Source organism: Macrobrachium rosenbergii, chromosome 3 (assembly GCF_040412425.1).
Source record: "Macrobrachium rosenbergii isolate ZJJX-2024 chromosome 3, ASM4041242v1, whole genome shotgun sequence".
In the NCBI taxonomy this organism is placed as follows: Eukaryota; Metazoa; Arthropoda; class Malacostraca; order Decapoda; family Palaemonidae; genus Macrobrachium; species Macrobrachium rosenbergii.
In genome coordinates, this window is record NC_089743.1 from 24176070 (window position 1) to 24191576 (window position 15507).

Genomic DNA, 15507 nt, shown 5'->3' on the forward strand with positions numbered 1-15507 from the left:
ATAGTAAGTAATATGTTTTTGTTTTGTAGGCTTTATTATTCAAGAGGACTTATTCCAGGATTTTGAAACTTTTAAGGGCTTTTAAAGCAGATGTCTTGGCTATTTCCCCATTTTAAGCATCTTTGCTCCTGTATTGCTTAATTGCCAAACTGAAACAAACTTTTAAGGGCTTTCATAAGAAAACCTAAAAACGATGCAGATGTCTTGGCTTATTTATTCTGCCATTTTAAGCATCTTTGCTCCTGTATTGCTGCATAAATTGTATAGTTACCAGTAATTCAGTACATATTTATTATACTGAAATGAAGTGAGAAACTTGGTAAAGAATACCTGAATTTGAACAGTCTTGCCCTCCCAGGGAACTCAGGCCCCCTGAGTGGGATGTGTCTCTTGTTTTGTGGAGCCTGACTCGTGCCCCATATGAGCCACTGCGAGAAGCCACAGACAGGGATCTTACTCTTAAGACCGTCTTCTTGCTTGCCCTGGCATCAGTGAAGAGGATTAGTGGACTACGGGGACTTTCTTTTGCAGTTAAACAATCAAGGGGATTGGGCATCGGTGACGCTTGAGTTCGTCCCGGAGTTCTTAGCGAAGAAACAGAATCCAGCGGTCCCTGACACTCGATTTGAGTCTTTCACGGTCCCATCCTTGGGTGACTTCGTTAATGATGACCCTGATGAGATGCTGCTCTGTCCTGTACAGGTGCTACGGCGCTATCTGAGGAGAACTTGGCATCTCAGGCCTGAGTATCGATGACTCTTCATTAGCACTGGTATCCCTAAGAAGGAGGTGTCCAAGAACACGATCTCCTTCTGGCTTCATGAGGTTATCAAGAAGGCGTATGCAGCAGCTGGAGAGGATGACGCCGGGGCTCTGCGTCTATGCGCTCACGAAATCAGAGGGATTGCGCCTACTTTGGCATTCAAGAAGAACCTGTTGGTTCAGCAGGTACTAAGGGCGGGGGTGTGGTCACGCCAGACCACATTCATCTCTTTTTACCTACGGGACGTTATCCATAGGTCCTTGGATACCTTCTCCTTGGGACCAGTGGTGGCTGCTCAACAAGTTGTGTAACTTACCCAGCTCCTGTACAGGACAGTGCTGTGTCTTGTCTCTTGTACGTGCACGATTAGCCGTGAAAGGTGAGTGACTGGCTCTCTCTTCCTCCCCTTCATCCGGCTTCTTCCTTCGGGCGGAGAGTTTGGGCCGTACAAGCTGAACCAGACGTCAGACGCAGGTGAGTTTCATGACTGGAGTATCCTAATCTTTGTTGCCTTTCAGGTACACATTAGATGTAATGTCCCCTCCTTCCCTTACAAGGTGGGGAAGGGGTTGCGGGCTAATTACCAAACCCATTCTTCATTTTGGTCCTTAGTCCCCGACATCCTCAGATCACCTCTTTTGTGACTGGGGAAGGTTCTCTCTCTCTCTTTTACCTTGCTGTGTGTTCACTTACATACCGTAACTTCGTCACAGCAGGAGCGGTCTAGTAGACTGGTTCGTGACACTTCAGTTTTCATAACAGTGGTCACGGTCTGGTGGCTATGTCCTCCTGGCTCCTACCCCAGGGGGACAAAAGGTGTGGGTGAACTTCCAGTCGTTCAGAGACCTACACTCAGATTCCTCCCACCAAATCATGAGTCCCCATATAAGTCCATATTAGCATTAAGGAATTAAGGAAGGGGACTTTATTGGAATCACCTTCTCTTTTTCCGAAGGACCAAGTTCAAGCTGTAATTGATCGGAGTAGAGTTGACAACAATGACTGTCTGGTTCTGCAAACAGTCTCTAAATCGTCAGGGTCTGCTCATCCCAACATAGCTAGAGCAAGACAGAGGTTTCACAGAGAAAGTCACACACTTAGATGGGTCCTTGTAGGGAACAACAATCATCGCCTAAAGCTTGTAAGACTTACTCTCAGCAAGAACTTTTTCAGCCGTGGCCTCCTAGAGGCAGAAGGGGAAGCAGAGGCAGAGCTAGAGGGGGGGGAAATGCTAGAGAGGGCACCCCTCCCCATCCACTGCCTTCGGTGGGGGGTTTGCCTGGTGAGCTGCTGGGTGACTTGGCAGCGGTTAGGAGCACAAGACTGGGTAGTAGATGTTCTTTGGGTAGGATGTCTACTCCCTTTTGAGTTCCGTCCTCCTCTCACAGACCATTCTCTCTGTCAGAGGACATACCTTCCAGGCTCGCCAAAGGATCTGGCTCTCCAGAACGAGGTGATGGAGAAGGGAGCTGTGGAAGTAGTAAAGGATCCTTCCATGGGTTTCTATAGTTGAGTTTTCCTGGTAGAGAAGGCATCGGGTGCCTGGAGACCATTTATAGATCTATCGACTCTGAACCTTTTCATCAGGAAGACTCATTTCAAGATGGAAACTCTCCATTCTGTTCTAGCTGCCATCAGACAGAACAATAGACCTGAAGGATTCGTACTTCCAGATCCCAATTCACGAGTCATCTCACAAGTTCCTTCGATTCGTTCTGGGAGAGACGGTTTATCAATCAAAGTTCTATGCTTTGGCCTCTTGACCGTCCCTCAGGTGTTCACAAGAGTTAAGTTAAGTATACCTTAGTTTTACCAGACCACTGAGCTGATTAACAGCTCTCTTAGGGCTGGCCCGAAGGATTAGACTTTATTTTACGTGGCTAAGAACCAATTGGTTACTTAGCAACGGGACCTACAGCTTATTGTGGAATCCGAACCACATTATAGCGAGAAATGAATTTCTATCACCAGAAATAAATTCCTCTAACTCTTCATCAGCCGGCTGCGGGAATTGAACTCCAGCCTATCGAGTGACAGTCTGAAGCTCAACCGAGTCGGCCAACAAAGGGCTTGTTCACAAGGGTGTTCACTCTGTTTTCAACTTGGGCTTATTCTCAGTAGATTCACATTCTCAGATATCTTGATGACTGGCAGGTCCTAGCAAGTTCTCGAGTGAAATTGATCCAAGACAGAGACTGTCTTCTTCAGTTTTGTCTCAACCTGGGGGTTGTGATAAATATGGAGAAGTCAGATATTGTCCCCAGCCAAAGGATTCTTTACCTGGGTATGTTGATAGAGACAGTCATTTCGAGAGTCTTTCCTTCAGATCTGAGAAAAGAAAAGTTCAAGACGGTTGTGAGGTCATTTTTATCTAAAAAGAAACAGCTTGCACGTCAGTGACAAGTCGTTCTAGGTCACCTGTCATCTTTAGAGAAGCTTGTCCCTCTTGGCCGACTTCACCTCCGCTCTTTTCAGTGGAGGTTGAAAGAGTTTTGGTCCCTGGTGAGGGATTCTCCATTCTTCCATGTCCCCCTATCTCTGGAGGTGAGACAAGACTTGGCATGCTGGATGATGGGAACCTTACCATGAAGGTGGGGGCCTCATATGGAAGATCTTTTGACTTCAGGATTTTGGAACCCGACAGAAAAACATCTTCACATCAACGTTCTGGAACTGAACGCAGCCTTTTTAGCCCTTCACGAGTTTCAAGATCAGGTGGCAGGTCATTCCGTGGTCGTGATGTCGGACAACATCACAGTGGTGGCTTACATAAACAAACGGGGGACTAGTCTCTCACCCTCTTCACAATTTGACAGTCCAGTTACATCAGTGGGCAATAAACCACTCGTTGGTTCTGTCAGCCAGGTACATTCCAGGCAAAAGGAAGGTAGTGTTAGACAAATTGAATTGTTAATGTCAAGCTGATAGGGATAAGTCATCAGTTCAATAGAGTATAGTAGAGGTGCATGGGTGGGCAAGCACTCGTGTTTGTTGTAAGCTTGCCTGTTGTTGGTGGAAATGCATATTTCATTTCATGTCATGATTTTTTTGCTTCTTAATGTCTGATAGACATATGCATCATAAACATATCTTTTTCTAATTGGCTATACAGTATCTGGAAAGCATCAGTGTACTCTGTAACAAAGAACTTTTTCACTCTATGTCCAGTCATGTAAGATCAGTCACTTTTTTTAATGGTTTGCGAGTGCTTGCTGTGTGCGATGCTTTCCCTGGAACATGTTGCTTTCATTGCAGTGCCTGCACCATCGCAGGTGCTGTTACTGCTATATTTTGTGATATGTTTGCTGTTTATGGCCCAACTTCATCCTAAGAGGGCAAGGAAGGTGTTGACTACCATAGAATTAAGGCAGATTGGTCTATGACACGTATCATGGAGGATATGGCACTGCTTGGTCAACCTTGCAGGATATCAAGAATGCCAAAGACAGGCTAAAGAAGTACGCGACAGACTATGGGAATAAGACGTCCAGGAGTCAGGTCCGCAAGGTCATGGCTAAAGGGTGTCATGAGGACACTGAACAGGTGACCTTCATCTGGTTTCGTCAGCAAAGGGCAGCTAGCAAGCACGTTCAAGGTGCTAAGTTAGTCTGCAGCTACAAAGCTCACAGGCCTGCATGGGGCTGCAGACTTTAAGGCGTCTGAAGGTTGGCTGTTTTGGTTCAAGATTTGATATGGGCTTTCTAACAAGAACACTCTTGTCGAAGCTTTGAATGCTTTAGAGGAGGAAACAGAAATTCCGGCTGAAGAAAATTCCCTTTGTTGATGTGCCAGCTTCATCCAGTCAGGAATCTGATGTCTGTTTGCTACTTCTCAATGACCAGGACCTTCTAGGCACCTCAACGCCCTTTTTGACCAGCTGGCTACTTCTTGACATCAAGGAGGTACAGGACCACGATGATACAGTGGTGTTGGAGGAAGAGGAGGAGGAATTTTGTAAACCTCCTCACAGGTTTTAAGTACACAGGTAAGTGAGAGAGAAAAAGTTGATTTCTGCTTTCCCAATGTGAAATCTGGGACTTCCTGTGTCCATGCTAAGTAATATCTGCACATGCTAGCTGTGGTTTGAGGTTCAAAGAGTATACCTCTCTAGTTAAACTTTGGATCCAGGCACTCAGTCTGGTGTATCTGGGCATTGAGAGTTCTGGCGCGTTACGCCTGGATGTTTTCCAGCCTCTCCCCTGATGAGAGGGTTATTTTTTCATTCTCCATTGGAGTGCTCAGATACTTCTGTTCCTTGAGTGGCTGTCTACAAAACTAGAATTGTCTCCAATTAAAGACAGTCCCTGGTTAACGGCAGGGGTTCTGTTCCCGGCCGAGTGCTGCTAACCGAAAATCGGCGATAATAGCAGTGTTAACTTGCTTAACGGTGCCGTTAACCGGACATCGGCACTGCTAACTAGGGATCGGAGCCACTGCTAAGCGGAGATTGGCGCTGCTAACCGAAGATCTTGGCCACTAACCAGAGATCGGCACCAAAAATCCAGTTAACATCATTGCTAGACAAGTGCTGTAAAACCGGATCGCCGTTAACCGATACCACCGGTAAGCGGGGACTGCCTGTATTGGTGTTGGAGATGAGGTATCTCTCTGGCCAGAGCTTCTTGTCAGCAGATAGTGGTGTTTTGCTCACCTGCCTTTGCCGTGAAGTGTCTTTCTGCTCCAGTTTTTTAAATCAGGGCTGATTCTGGTTTTAAGCAGTATTTTTAAGGACCTCTGGTTGGTCCGGCATTTTTGCTAGTCCGGCACCCAGTCGGTCCTTAGCGTGTTCAGCCGCTTGGCAGCGCTGGTTCCTGGTGGAGTATACAAATGTGTGTTTGCTTACATGTTATTTGTAGTCTCTCATTTGTGTTAGATTTGTGACTTTGTCTCCATGGCTCCAAAGTAATTTTCTGCTTGTAGTGCTAGTGCTAGTGCTACTAAGCATGCTGTACCAGTGGAAAACAAGGTTGCTATGATAAAATGCCATGAAAAAATGAAAATAATGTTGCTATGGCTTGTGCTTTAGGTTTGCTGTGGAAGACAGTACAGTATTGACAATCCTTCAAGATAGGTCAAGGATTTTAGGCCATTTCAGTTCTTAGAAATCAAGAGGTACTGAAGATCCCTGAGCTGTCAGGCAAAAGTAGTAAAATAAGTACACTGTATAAGTAAAACTTTTTATACTACTTTCATTCCATTGAGGAAAACTTTGCAGTGCTGTTTTAGACATTTGTTGAAGTCTCACTTAAAATCATATCATTCTTATCAACAAGTACAAGGAAAGCTTTCTTTGTGTATTTTGTTAAGAATGAGAGAATTAATATAAAGATTAGTACTAAGTACCATATATGCTCGTGTAACGCCCGATCTTGCGTATCCTGTGACCCCCAAATTTTCATCCTTAAAAAATTATTTTATCATGTATGTCGTGTATCGTGCGAGGTCCTTTTTTGAGAGACCAAATTACAGTAGACTAACCCTTTTCCATTATCTCTTTATTCCATCTTCTAGTTAAAAAAGTTAAAAAAGTAAAAGAGAATGATAAAAGTATCATTAGTAATGCTATACTCATTGCGTAAACGCATACAGTCATAAACAACGAAATGAGAAACAGCCGTTTTGCTATGAACAACCAAATTGGATGACAGCAGCTGTTTTCCTTGCATTTCAACCATCATGCAATAGCAATTAATTACCGTATTTATGTTACAAATGATGTTAAGTAGAGTAAGACTGATATATTTTTACATTACAGTACTGTATACCCTTATGGGCAAGGAAATATACTGCTAAATTTAAGCTACAAGTTGTAGCTGAAGCTGAGGAAGCAAACAATGTTCAAGCTGCTAATGACTATAAATTATCATGCATCAGCAACATGGATGAAACTCCCCTAAACTTCGATATACCATCAAACTCGACTGTAAATAAAATTGGAGAGGAGTATTTTGATAATCAAAACTACTGGGCATGAAAGAACATATTTTACTGATGTTTTTATGGGTATGGCAGATGGGACGAAACTTTCCCCTATGGTTATCTTTAAACGGAAATTGATGCCTAAACAGAAATTCCTGAATTGTATTGTTGTTTCATGAAAACGTAAGAATTCAAATGGCGCATGATGGTTGTTTGTATTTTACAATTCATTGGTAATATGAGAATACTGTACTGTATATACAGTGTTATTGGATACAGTGAAGTAAAGCAAAACTTTTTAAAAGATCCATGGAAAAGATTCATACTGTATTTGTTATGTATGTATTTTATGATAGGATAATATGTGAATATTACATATGCTTATTTTATATCTCATGTTTGATGCGACCCCCTCAAAATTAGCTTCAGAATCAGTTAGGTCTTAAAAAGTCACATGATGCGCAGGTATATACAGTAATCCTGAGTGGTTTGGAAATCTGGAAACTGTTGCTCAGTGGCTGATTCACCAAGAAATGCTTAATATAACTATCTGTGAGACCTTATGTGCTTGGTAACTTAGACGAGGGATCTTGTGTACATGGTAACCTACCTGAGGCACCTAATTATTTTTTTCTTCAGTGGAATTTTGTATCTGGGATTTAAATATTAAAATAGGGGTTTGTGGTCATTTTGTTCCCCAGTAGCATCAGCTTGCAACAAACACACTAGAGTTAGTGTTGTGGTTTTTAGGGACTTTTTATTTGAACTTTGTAATCTTGGATATACTGTACAGTAGAATGTTTGAAATTCAGTTGTGTATGTGTATAAAATTCCATTCCAATATTATAATGTATCCTTCTGGTTTTTAACAGTCATCTACAACATTTCTGGGGAGCATCAGGTAACTTCTGGCAACATCAGTGGGACAAAATTCTTAACACGTTTGGGGATGACCCTTACAACCTCATGGTGTATGGTGAGTAAAAATTGATCAAACCTATAGAAATGAGTTGAAATAATGTATAAAGTAGCCCAGTTTTCACTTTAATGTATGTATTCATAATTATTTTGCAGTTTCTGTTCTATCAATACAACTTTCATATTTTTATTTGGAGTATCCTTTGGCAACCTCTGACTTTGGTTGTTGCTGATTTTGGTTTTTACTGGCTTGGATTGTTACTAATTTTTTTCATGGAAGTTTATTAATATTGAGTGTGTGTGTGTATGGGTGAGTTGGTGGATGGGAGGAACCCTTTGCACTCTCCTGGCTGAACCCTCACTTTTTCTTCAGTTGTCAACTTGTGGATGTTCAGTTGCCATGCTGTGAAGACAACTCAACATTGGTTGGGAAGCTTCATTGTAATTTATTGCTTGTTTATGTGGCTGTTCCATATATCGTGGGTACTAAGATGAGATTTTATGTTTGTTGAATTTTGCCTTTTACCTGTACTTGTGTTTTGGGGTTTGATGAGTAGCAGATATGACCACTTTCTGCTCTCTTTGCATGATGACCACCTGGAGTGGGAATGGTGGCATGTATGATCACCTTCCAATTCCAGCTCTTTCATGTCCTGCAGTATCTGCTTTGGGTGGCCTGCAAATTTATTCTCTCTAGGGGGTTTTGTGGCTTCAGCTGAAAACTCCTACCCTTCAGTTCCTGTATCTCCAGGATTCCTGCCTCCAAAATGGACTCCCTTACCTTAAAGCTGCTGCTGGCCTGCTGGTCATTACCTCATAGGAGGGATTCATGAAAGGTAGATCAAAAGGAAGGAGGAACACAGGACATACCTTCATTCTTCATTGCTTTTGCCTTGAGTTCTTCATCTCTGACCTTCTTGTCATCTTCTGTCCATGCTAGTCTTAAGGATGGTAAATAGTAGAAGTTTTCTTCGTAGTGGTTAATTTTGGTATTCATTCTGGGCTGGGTCCTTTGAACTTTAGCAGCTAGTTGCTGACTTTCTTGGATTGATGTCTGTGCTCTTACCTTGTGGAGCTTGTTTTGCATAGACTGTATGCTGAAAAGGAGGCAATTGATGATTTTCTGTTAGAAAATCTAACAATGATTCAAGAATTGGTAGACAAGGAGTAGGTATGATTTCAATGCCTGAGGCAGAAAAGGCACTTATAGTGGAGAATACTGAACTGTAGATTCCTGTCAGCAAGATTTAAGTAAAATCGGAGCATTATGAATATTACAGTGTGCTATGCACCAACAAGTGAACTCTCCAAAGACATAAAAGATGAATTTTATATAGCACTGTGGAATGTTACTGATGGAATACAGGATAGAGGTACATGCAGTTCCCGCTTATCAGCGGCATTGGTGAACAGCGCTTCGGTTTTACAATGCTTGGTTAATGACGTCATTAACCAGATTTTTGGCTCTGGTAAGAGATTTTCGGCATGGTAAGCAGTTTATCAGCATCGGTAGATGGTTCATCAATGTCAGTAGGTGGTTGACAGTAAACCCCTGTATTCGTGTTCTCACGATTCGCGGACTCACCTATTCGCAGATTTCTCTGTGGAACATATATACACATTATTATTGGAAAATTCGCCCATTCGCAGTATTTTTCACTGAAATATTCACCAACTACTGTATTTTCATATCATTTTCATGACTAAATGTACTTTTTGTGATAAAACTATTAAAATACTCAGGTATAAGCATTTTTACAGGGGTTTTTTGTGTTTGAACTATCAAAATAGGCAGTTCTAAGTGTTTTTAGAAGGGTTTTAAGTATTCACCGATTTTAGCTATTCGCTGGGGGTGGTTGTGGTATTCACGGGGGTTTACTGTATTGCTGTTGGTAAGTGATTTTCGGCACTGGTGAGTGGTTTATTAGTGTCGGTAAGCAGTTTATCAGCGATTACAGCATTATAAATGCTATTTATTATGGTAATTACTGTGATGGTCCAGTATTGACGATTTTTGGTTATTGGCGCTTGCCAGGAAGGGAACCCCCACCATTAACCGGGGACTGCCTGTTGAGAATTGTTGTGATATAAATGCAAAAATTGGGAGGAACTTTGGAGGTATGGAGAATGTAATTATTATTATTATTATATAGATGAACCTTATTCATATGGAAGCCCCAGGGACCATTGACTTGAAATTCAAGCTTCCAAAGAATATGTTGTTCTTTATGAAGAAGTAAGAGGACGTAAAGGGAAATACAGAAAGAGGTCACACTTATTAAAAAAAGAAAAAATAAATTAATAAACAAATAAAAATGTTTTAAAATACAAGGAGAATAGTATTGGGGTAGTAATGCATTGCATCTTTGCTTGAACTTTTGAAGTTCTCATTGCACAACATCCTCAGGGAGACTGTTCACAGCATAATGGTGTGAGGAATAAAGGACCTCTGGAACTGAGAAGTTCTGCAGCGAGGCACATTTACTGCATATTGGTGCTGTTGTTCAGCAAATTGGCTTGATCTCTGCAGAAAAATTTTGAGAATGCGAAAGATCTCTGTTAAAACACAACTTAACAAAAATTGACAAACAAGACCATCCATCAATGGTCCAAGTCATAACAGCTAATATTAGGAAACAGAAATCTACCACCACAAACCACTCGATCTAAAAGAGATGAATCTCTGGCAGTGGCAGACATCCATATCAGAGAAAGTATTCTAGTAAAGGAAGGACCAAGGATCTAAAACACATTGCATTGATTTTGTCACTTATAAATATATGAGGCCTTGTATGCAATACCCAACTTTCATGTGGCATTTGTATTGGGGTAGTAATGCATTGCATCTTTGCTTGAACTTTTGAAGTTCCCATTACACAACATCCTCAGGGAGACTGTTCACAGCATAATGGTGTGAAGAATAAAGGACCTCTGGAACACATTGCTTTGATTTTGTCACTGTTATAAATATATGAGGCCTTGCGTGCAGTACCCAACTTTTATGTGGCATTTGCTGACACTTTCATTAGATGCCTCTGAAAAGTAAGATGTGAGTCAAAAGTTTCGCCTAGAATAGTTAGAGCTTCAGATTCATTCACCAAAGTCCCATCCACCTGAAGGGGAGGATGGGTTGGAAAATGTGCTTGAGATCTGCTAATCAGTAGTATTTTCACTTTATTGGAGAGCAGCTTCATACCCTACCGACAACACCATTCACTAGTCTGCTCCGTGTCACAATTGAGACTGAGGGCAGCTTCATGTCTCATAAATGGAGACTTTACTACACCCAAAAGTGTTGCATCATTGGCTCACTGAACAATCTTGTTTTCCAGACCAACAACCATATCACTTGTATACACCAAAAATAACAGCGGACCAAGAACATTACCCTGTGGAACTCCGGACACAATAGGCCTTGGTTCGCTAAAGATCCCATCAACAGCAACTCGTTGCTGCCTACCTTAAGTAAATCTGAATTAAAGCTAAAACATATCCACCCACTCCAAGATTCTGAAGTTTATAAATAAGTGGCTTGTGATTTACTAAATCAAAAGCAGCACAAAAATCTATTTGAATTACCCTACACTCAAAACCCGTATCAAGGTTCTCTTGCAAATTGCATACCAAATCTAAAAGCATCACAGTTACCTGACTACTGCTTCTATACTGTACATACTGACTGTCAGCAACACTCCTTTAGATTCCACATACTTATATAGTGGCTTAAAAATAAGTTTTTCTGCAACTTTGGAGAGCACAGGGAGATCAGTAATTGGCCTGCAGTTACTGCAGTCTGCAGATATGCCATTCTTGGGAGCAGGCACTGTATTGCTAAGCTTGTTCTCATCTGCAAAGATACAATGTCAACATAAAAACCTATAGATTCTACTAATCTTGGGAGACAACACACTAGAACCTTTCTATAAAACAAAGGGAAGAAACCATCAAGATTTTCTCCACCCCAGCTGTCAAGATTATCCAGAATTTTCTTAACATCCCTAGAGCAAAATGCAGATTTTATAAGAATATGTTCAGGATGACAAGGATCAGGGAGAAATACATCCTCAACTGATTGCTTCGTTTCAAAAGCTGAATGAGGCAGTTCAGCTTTTTCCTTGGGGCCAGTAATCAATCTGTCATTATCTGTTAGTAGCGGAAGAATGGAAGATGAGCCTGACCCAAAGATAAATGATGCCAATTTGGTCCACCACAGATGGGGCAAAGTATGTCCTTCAAGTTTCCTCTTCAAGGAATTATTATACTTCCTCTCCGCTATATGATAAATTCTATTTTCAGCACGGCGAGACTCAACAAAAATGGTGTACAGTAAACCTCCCGTATTCACAGGGTATGCGCACCACACCCCCCGCGAATAGCTAAAACCCACAAATACTTAGAACCCTTCTAAAAACACTTAGAAGTGTCTATTTTGATAGTTCAAACACACAAAAAAAAACTAAAAATGCTTATACAGGCATTATCCTACTTATGATGGGGTTAGGTTCCAATAAACCCATTGTATGTTGGAAAAAACTTATCTCAAATATAGCCTAGCCTACACTAGGGTATTCAGCACCATGTATACATGACTGTATATGGTAGCCTAGCCTACACTATAAAGTATACGCTATACATACACGGTATAGTAATTATTAATATCAGCTAATTCTGGAGGTTCAAGCAGAGTGACTTATGATAATTCAGTACAAAGAGAAATTGAATAACTAACAAGAATTAGTGTAGCCTACACTATGGTATATCGTATACATGTACAGTAGCTTAGTCTGCATTGTACTGTACTCTATATTCACATAATATCGTATTATACAAACATCAACATAATGAATACAGTATGCATCTTTTCCATAGATCTTTTAAAATGTTATGCTTTAATTCACTGTATCCAATAATATTGTATAAGAAACTAAAACATTGATCGCTATGTTTTGGTTTGGAAATCGATTATACGGTAAGTTTATTAGGCCGTATTTAACTCAGTTCAGACTGCTTTTCTTGCTTCTAGTTAGCATAAATGAATCTAGATACTTTATTTATATGGGCCAAGGTTATCTTTTGTTATTCGAAGTGTTTTTGAGTTGAAATATAACTTAAATACGTCTCTTTGTGAAATTAATTTAGCTATTTTTTCGTTAATAGATGACGTTGGCCGTTTGGAGGCATGTTTGTTTTGTGTAAAACGTCAAGATTCTATTCGCTATTTTCACTTGATTTCATAATACGAGCTTTACGTATTTATCATTTATTGGTGTAAAAACAGCGGTAATATGTGTTCTTTCATGCTCAGTAGTTTTGATTAAAATACTTTATCTCCAATTTTAATTACAGTCGAGTTTCATCCATGTTGCTGATGCACGATAATTTAGTCATTAGCAGCTTGAACATTGTTTTCTGAGCTTCAGCTACAACTTGCAGCTTAAATTTAGCTGTATATTTCCTTGCCGATCTTTTATCCATACCGAATAAGGGTATAATGTAAAAATATATCAGTCGTATTGTACTTTACGTCATTTGTACTATAATTACGATAATTGTTTACCACTGTATGATGGTTAATATACAAGCAAAACAGCTGTTGTTATCCGATTCGGTTATAAGCAAAACAACAGTTTTCTGATTCAGTTGTCTATGGCTGTACGCATTTATGCAAGAGTATAACGTTACTAACAATACTTTTATCATTCTCTTTTACTTTTTTAAACTAGAAGATGTGATAAAGAGACGGAGGAATAGAAGTTGGTCTATTGTAATTTGGTCTCTCTTGCTGCCTGATCATACGCTATGCCTGTGCCCAAGCAGAATTTAATATTTTCTAAACATTGTCATATTGTTATTAACCCTTAAATGCTGAGCCTCTATTTACAAAAGTGTCTGTCGTATGCCGGCGGCGTTTGGGAGTTAGCGCCGAAGCGGAAAAAAAGTTTTTTTTTAAAAATCACAGCACGCTTAGTTTTTAAGATTAAGAGTTCATTTTTGGCTCATTTTTTGTCATTGCCTGAAGTTTACTATGCAACCATCAGAAATGAAAAAAAATCATTATCATATATAAATATTGGAATATATGACAGCAAAAAAAAAATTTCATATATAATTGTATACAAATTGTGCTGTGAGCAAAACGGTTAAAGCTAATGAGTTATTTTTTTTTCGTTGTATTGTACACTAAATTGCGATGATTTTGGTATATAGCAAATTGCAAAACGATCAAAGCAACACAGAAAATATTATCACAAAATGATCCATGAATTTGTAACGCGGGGACGTAAAACAAGTTTTTTTCTAAAATTCACCATAAATCGAAATATTGTGCTAGAGACTTCCCGTTTGTTGCAAAATGAAGGTAATTGATTGAATATTACTAGACTGTAAGTGTTTTAGCTTACAATTGCAGTTTTCGACCATTTCGGTTGAGTTAAAGTTGACCGAAGGTCGAATTTTTTTCTATTTATCGTTTTATATGAAAATATTTCAAAACTGATAAAAGCTACAACCATGAGTTATTTTTTGTTGTATTCTACATGATATTGCACACATTTTCATATATAACAATTTATGTAAGACCTAATATAAAACAGTGTGAAAATTACGACAAGGTGACTAAAGAAATTCTGAGATTTTCAGCAGAGTTACCGCGCGCTGAGGTAAGGAAAAAGTTTTTTTCAAAAATTCACCATAAATCGAAATATTGTGCTAGAGACTTCCCGTTTGTTGCAAAATGAAGGTAAATGATTGAATGTTACTAGAATGTAAGAGTTTTAGCTTACAATTGCGTTTTTCGACCATTTCGTCGAAATAAAAGTTGACCAAGGTTGAAATTTTGGTACTTATCGTGATTTATATGAAAATTTTTCAAAACTGATAAAAGCTATAACCATGGGTTATTTTTTGTTGTATTCTACATGAAATTGCACACATTTTCATATATAAAACTTTATGTAACGGCTAAAATGGTGCAAACATTACGACAAAATGACGAAAGAATTTCTGAGATTTTCGTCGAAAGTTACATGTGTGACGAAAGAAAAAGTTTATTTCAAAATTCACCATAAATCGAAATATTGCACCAGAGACTTCCCGTTTGTTGCAAAATGAAGGTAAATGATTGAATATTACTAGAATGTAAGAGTTTTAGCTACAATTGCGTTTTTCTACCATTTCGTCGAGTCAAAGTTGACCGAAGGTTGAAATTTTGGCACTTATCGTGATTTATATGAAAATATTTCAAAACTGATAAAAGCTATAACCATGGGTTGTTTTTTGTTGTATTTTACATGAAATTGCGCACATTTTCATATATAAAACTTTATGTAACGGCTAATATAAAACGGTGCAAGAATTACGACAGAGTGACGAAAAAATTTCTGAGATTTTTGACTGAGTTACAGCGCAGATGTAAGGAAAAGGTTTTTTCAAAAATTCACCATAAATCGAAATATTGTGCTAGAGACTTCCAATTTGTTGCAAAATGAAGGTAAATGATTGAATATTACTAGAATGTAAGAGTTTTAGCTTACAATTGCATTTTTCGACCATTTCGGTCGAGTCAAAGTTGACTGAAGGTTTAAATTTTGGCACTTATCGTGATTTATATGAAAATATTTCAAAACTGATGAAAGCTACAACCTTGGGTTGTTTTTAGTTGTATTTTACATGAAATTGCGCACATTTTCATATATAAAACTTTATGTAACGGCTAATATAAAACAGTGCAAAAATTACAACAGAGTGACGAAAGAATTTCTGAGATTTTCGGCTGAGTTACTGCGCGGACGTAAGGTAAAAGTTTTTTCCAAAAATTCATCATAAATCGAAATATTGTGCTAGAGACTTCCAATTTGTTGCAAAATGAAGGTAAATGATTGAATATTACTAGAATGTAAGAGTTTTAG

At 39.4% G+C, this 15507-nt stretch overlaps 1 protein-coding gene across 1 annotated transcript in view; it reads left to right on the forward strand.

The window, feature by feature from the left end:
* LOC136853241 (fatty acid hydroxylase domain-containing protein 2-like) overlaps nt 1-15507 on the forward strand; it is a 78438-nt gene that overhangs the window by 15002 nt on the left and 47929 nt on the right. Inside the window, exon 3 of the mRNA XM_067128621.1 lies at nt 7555-7658. Within this exon, the coding sequence (XP_066984722.1) occupies nt 7555-7658 (104 nt within the window). The remainder of the gene's footprint in view (nt 1-7554; nt 7659-15507) is intronic.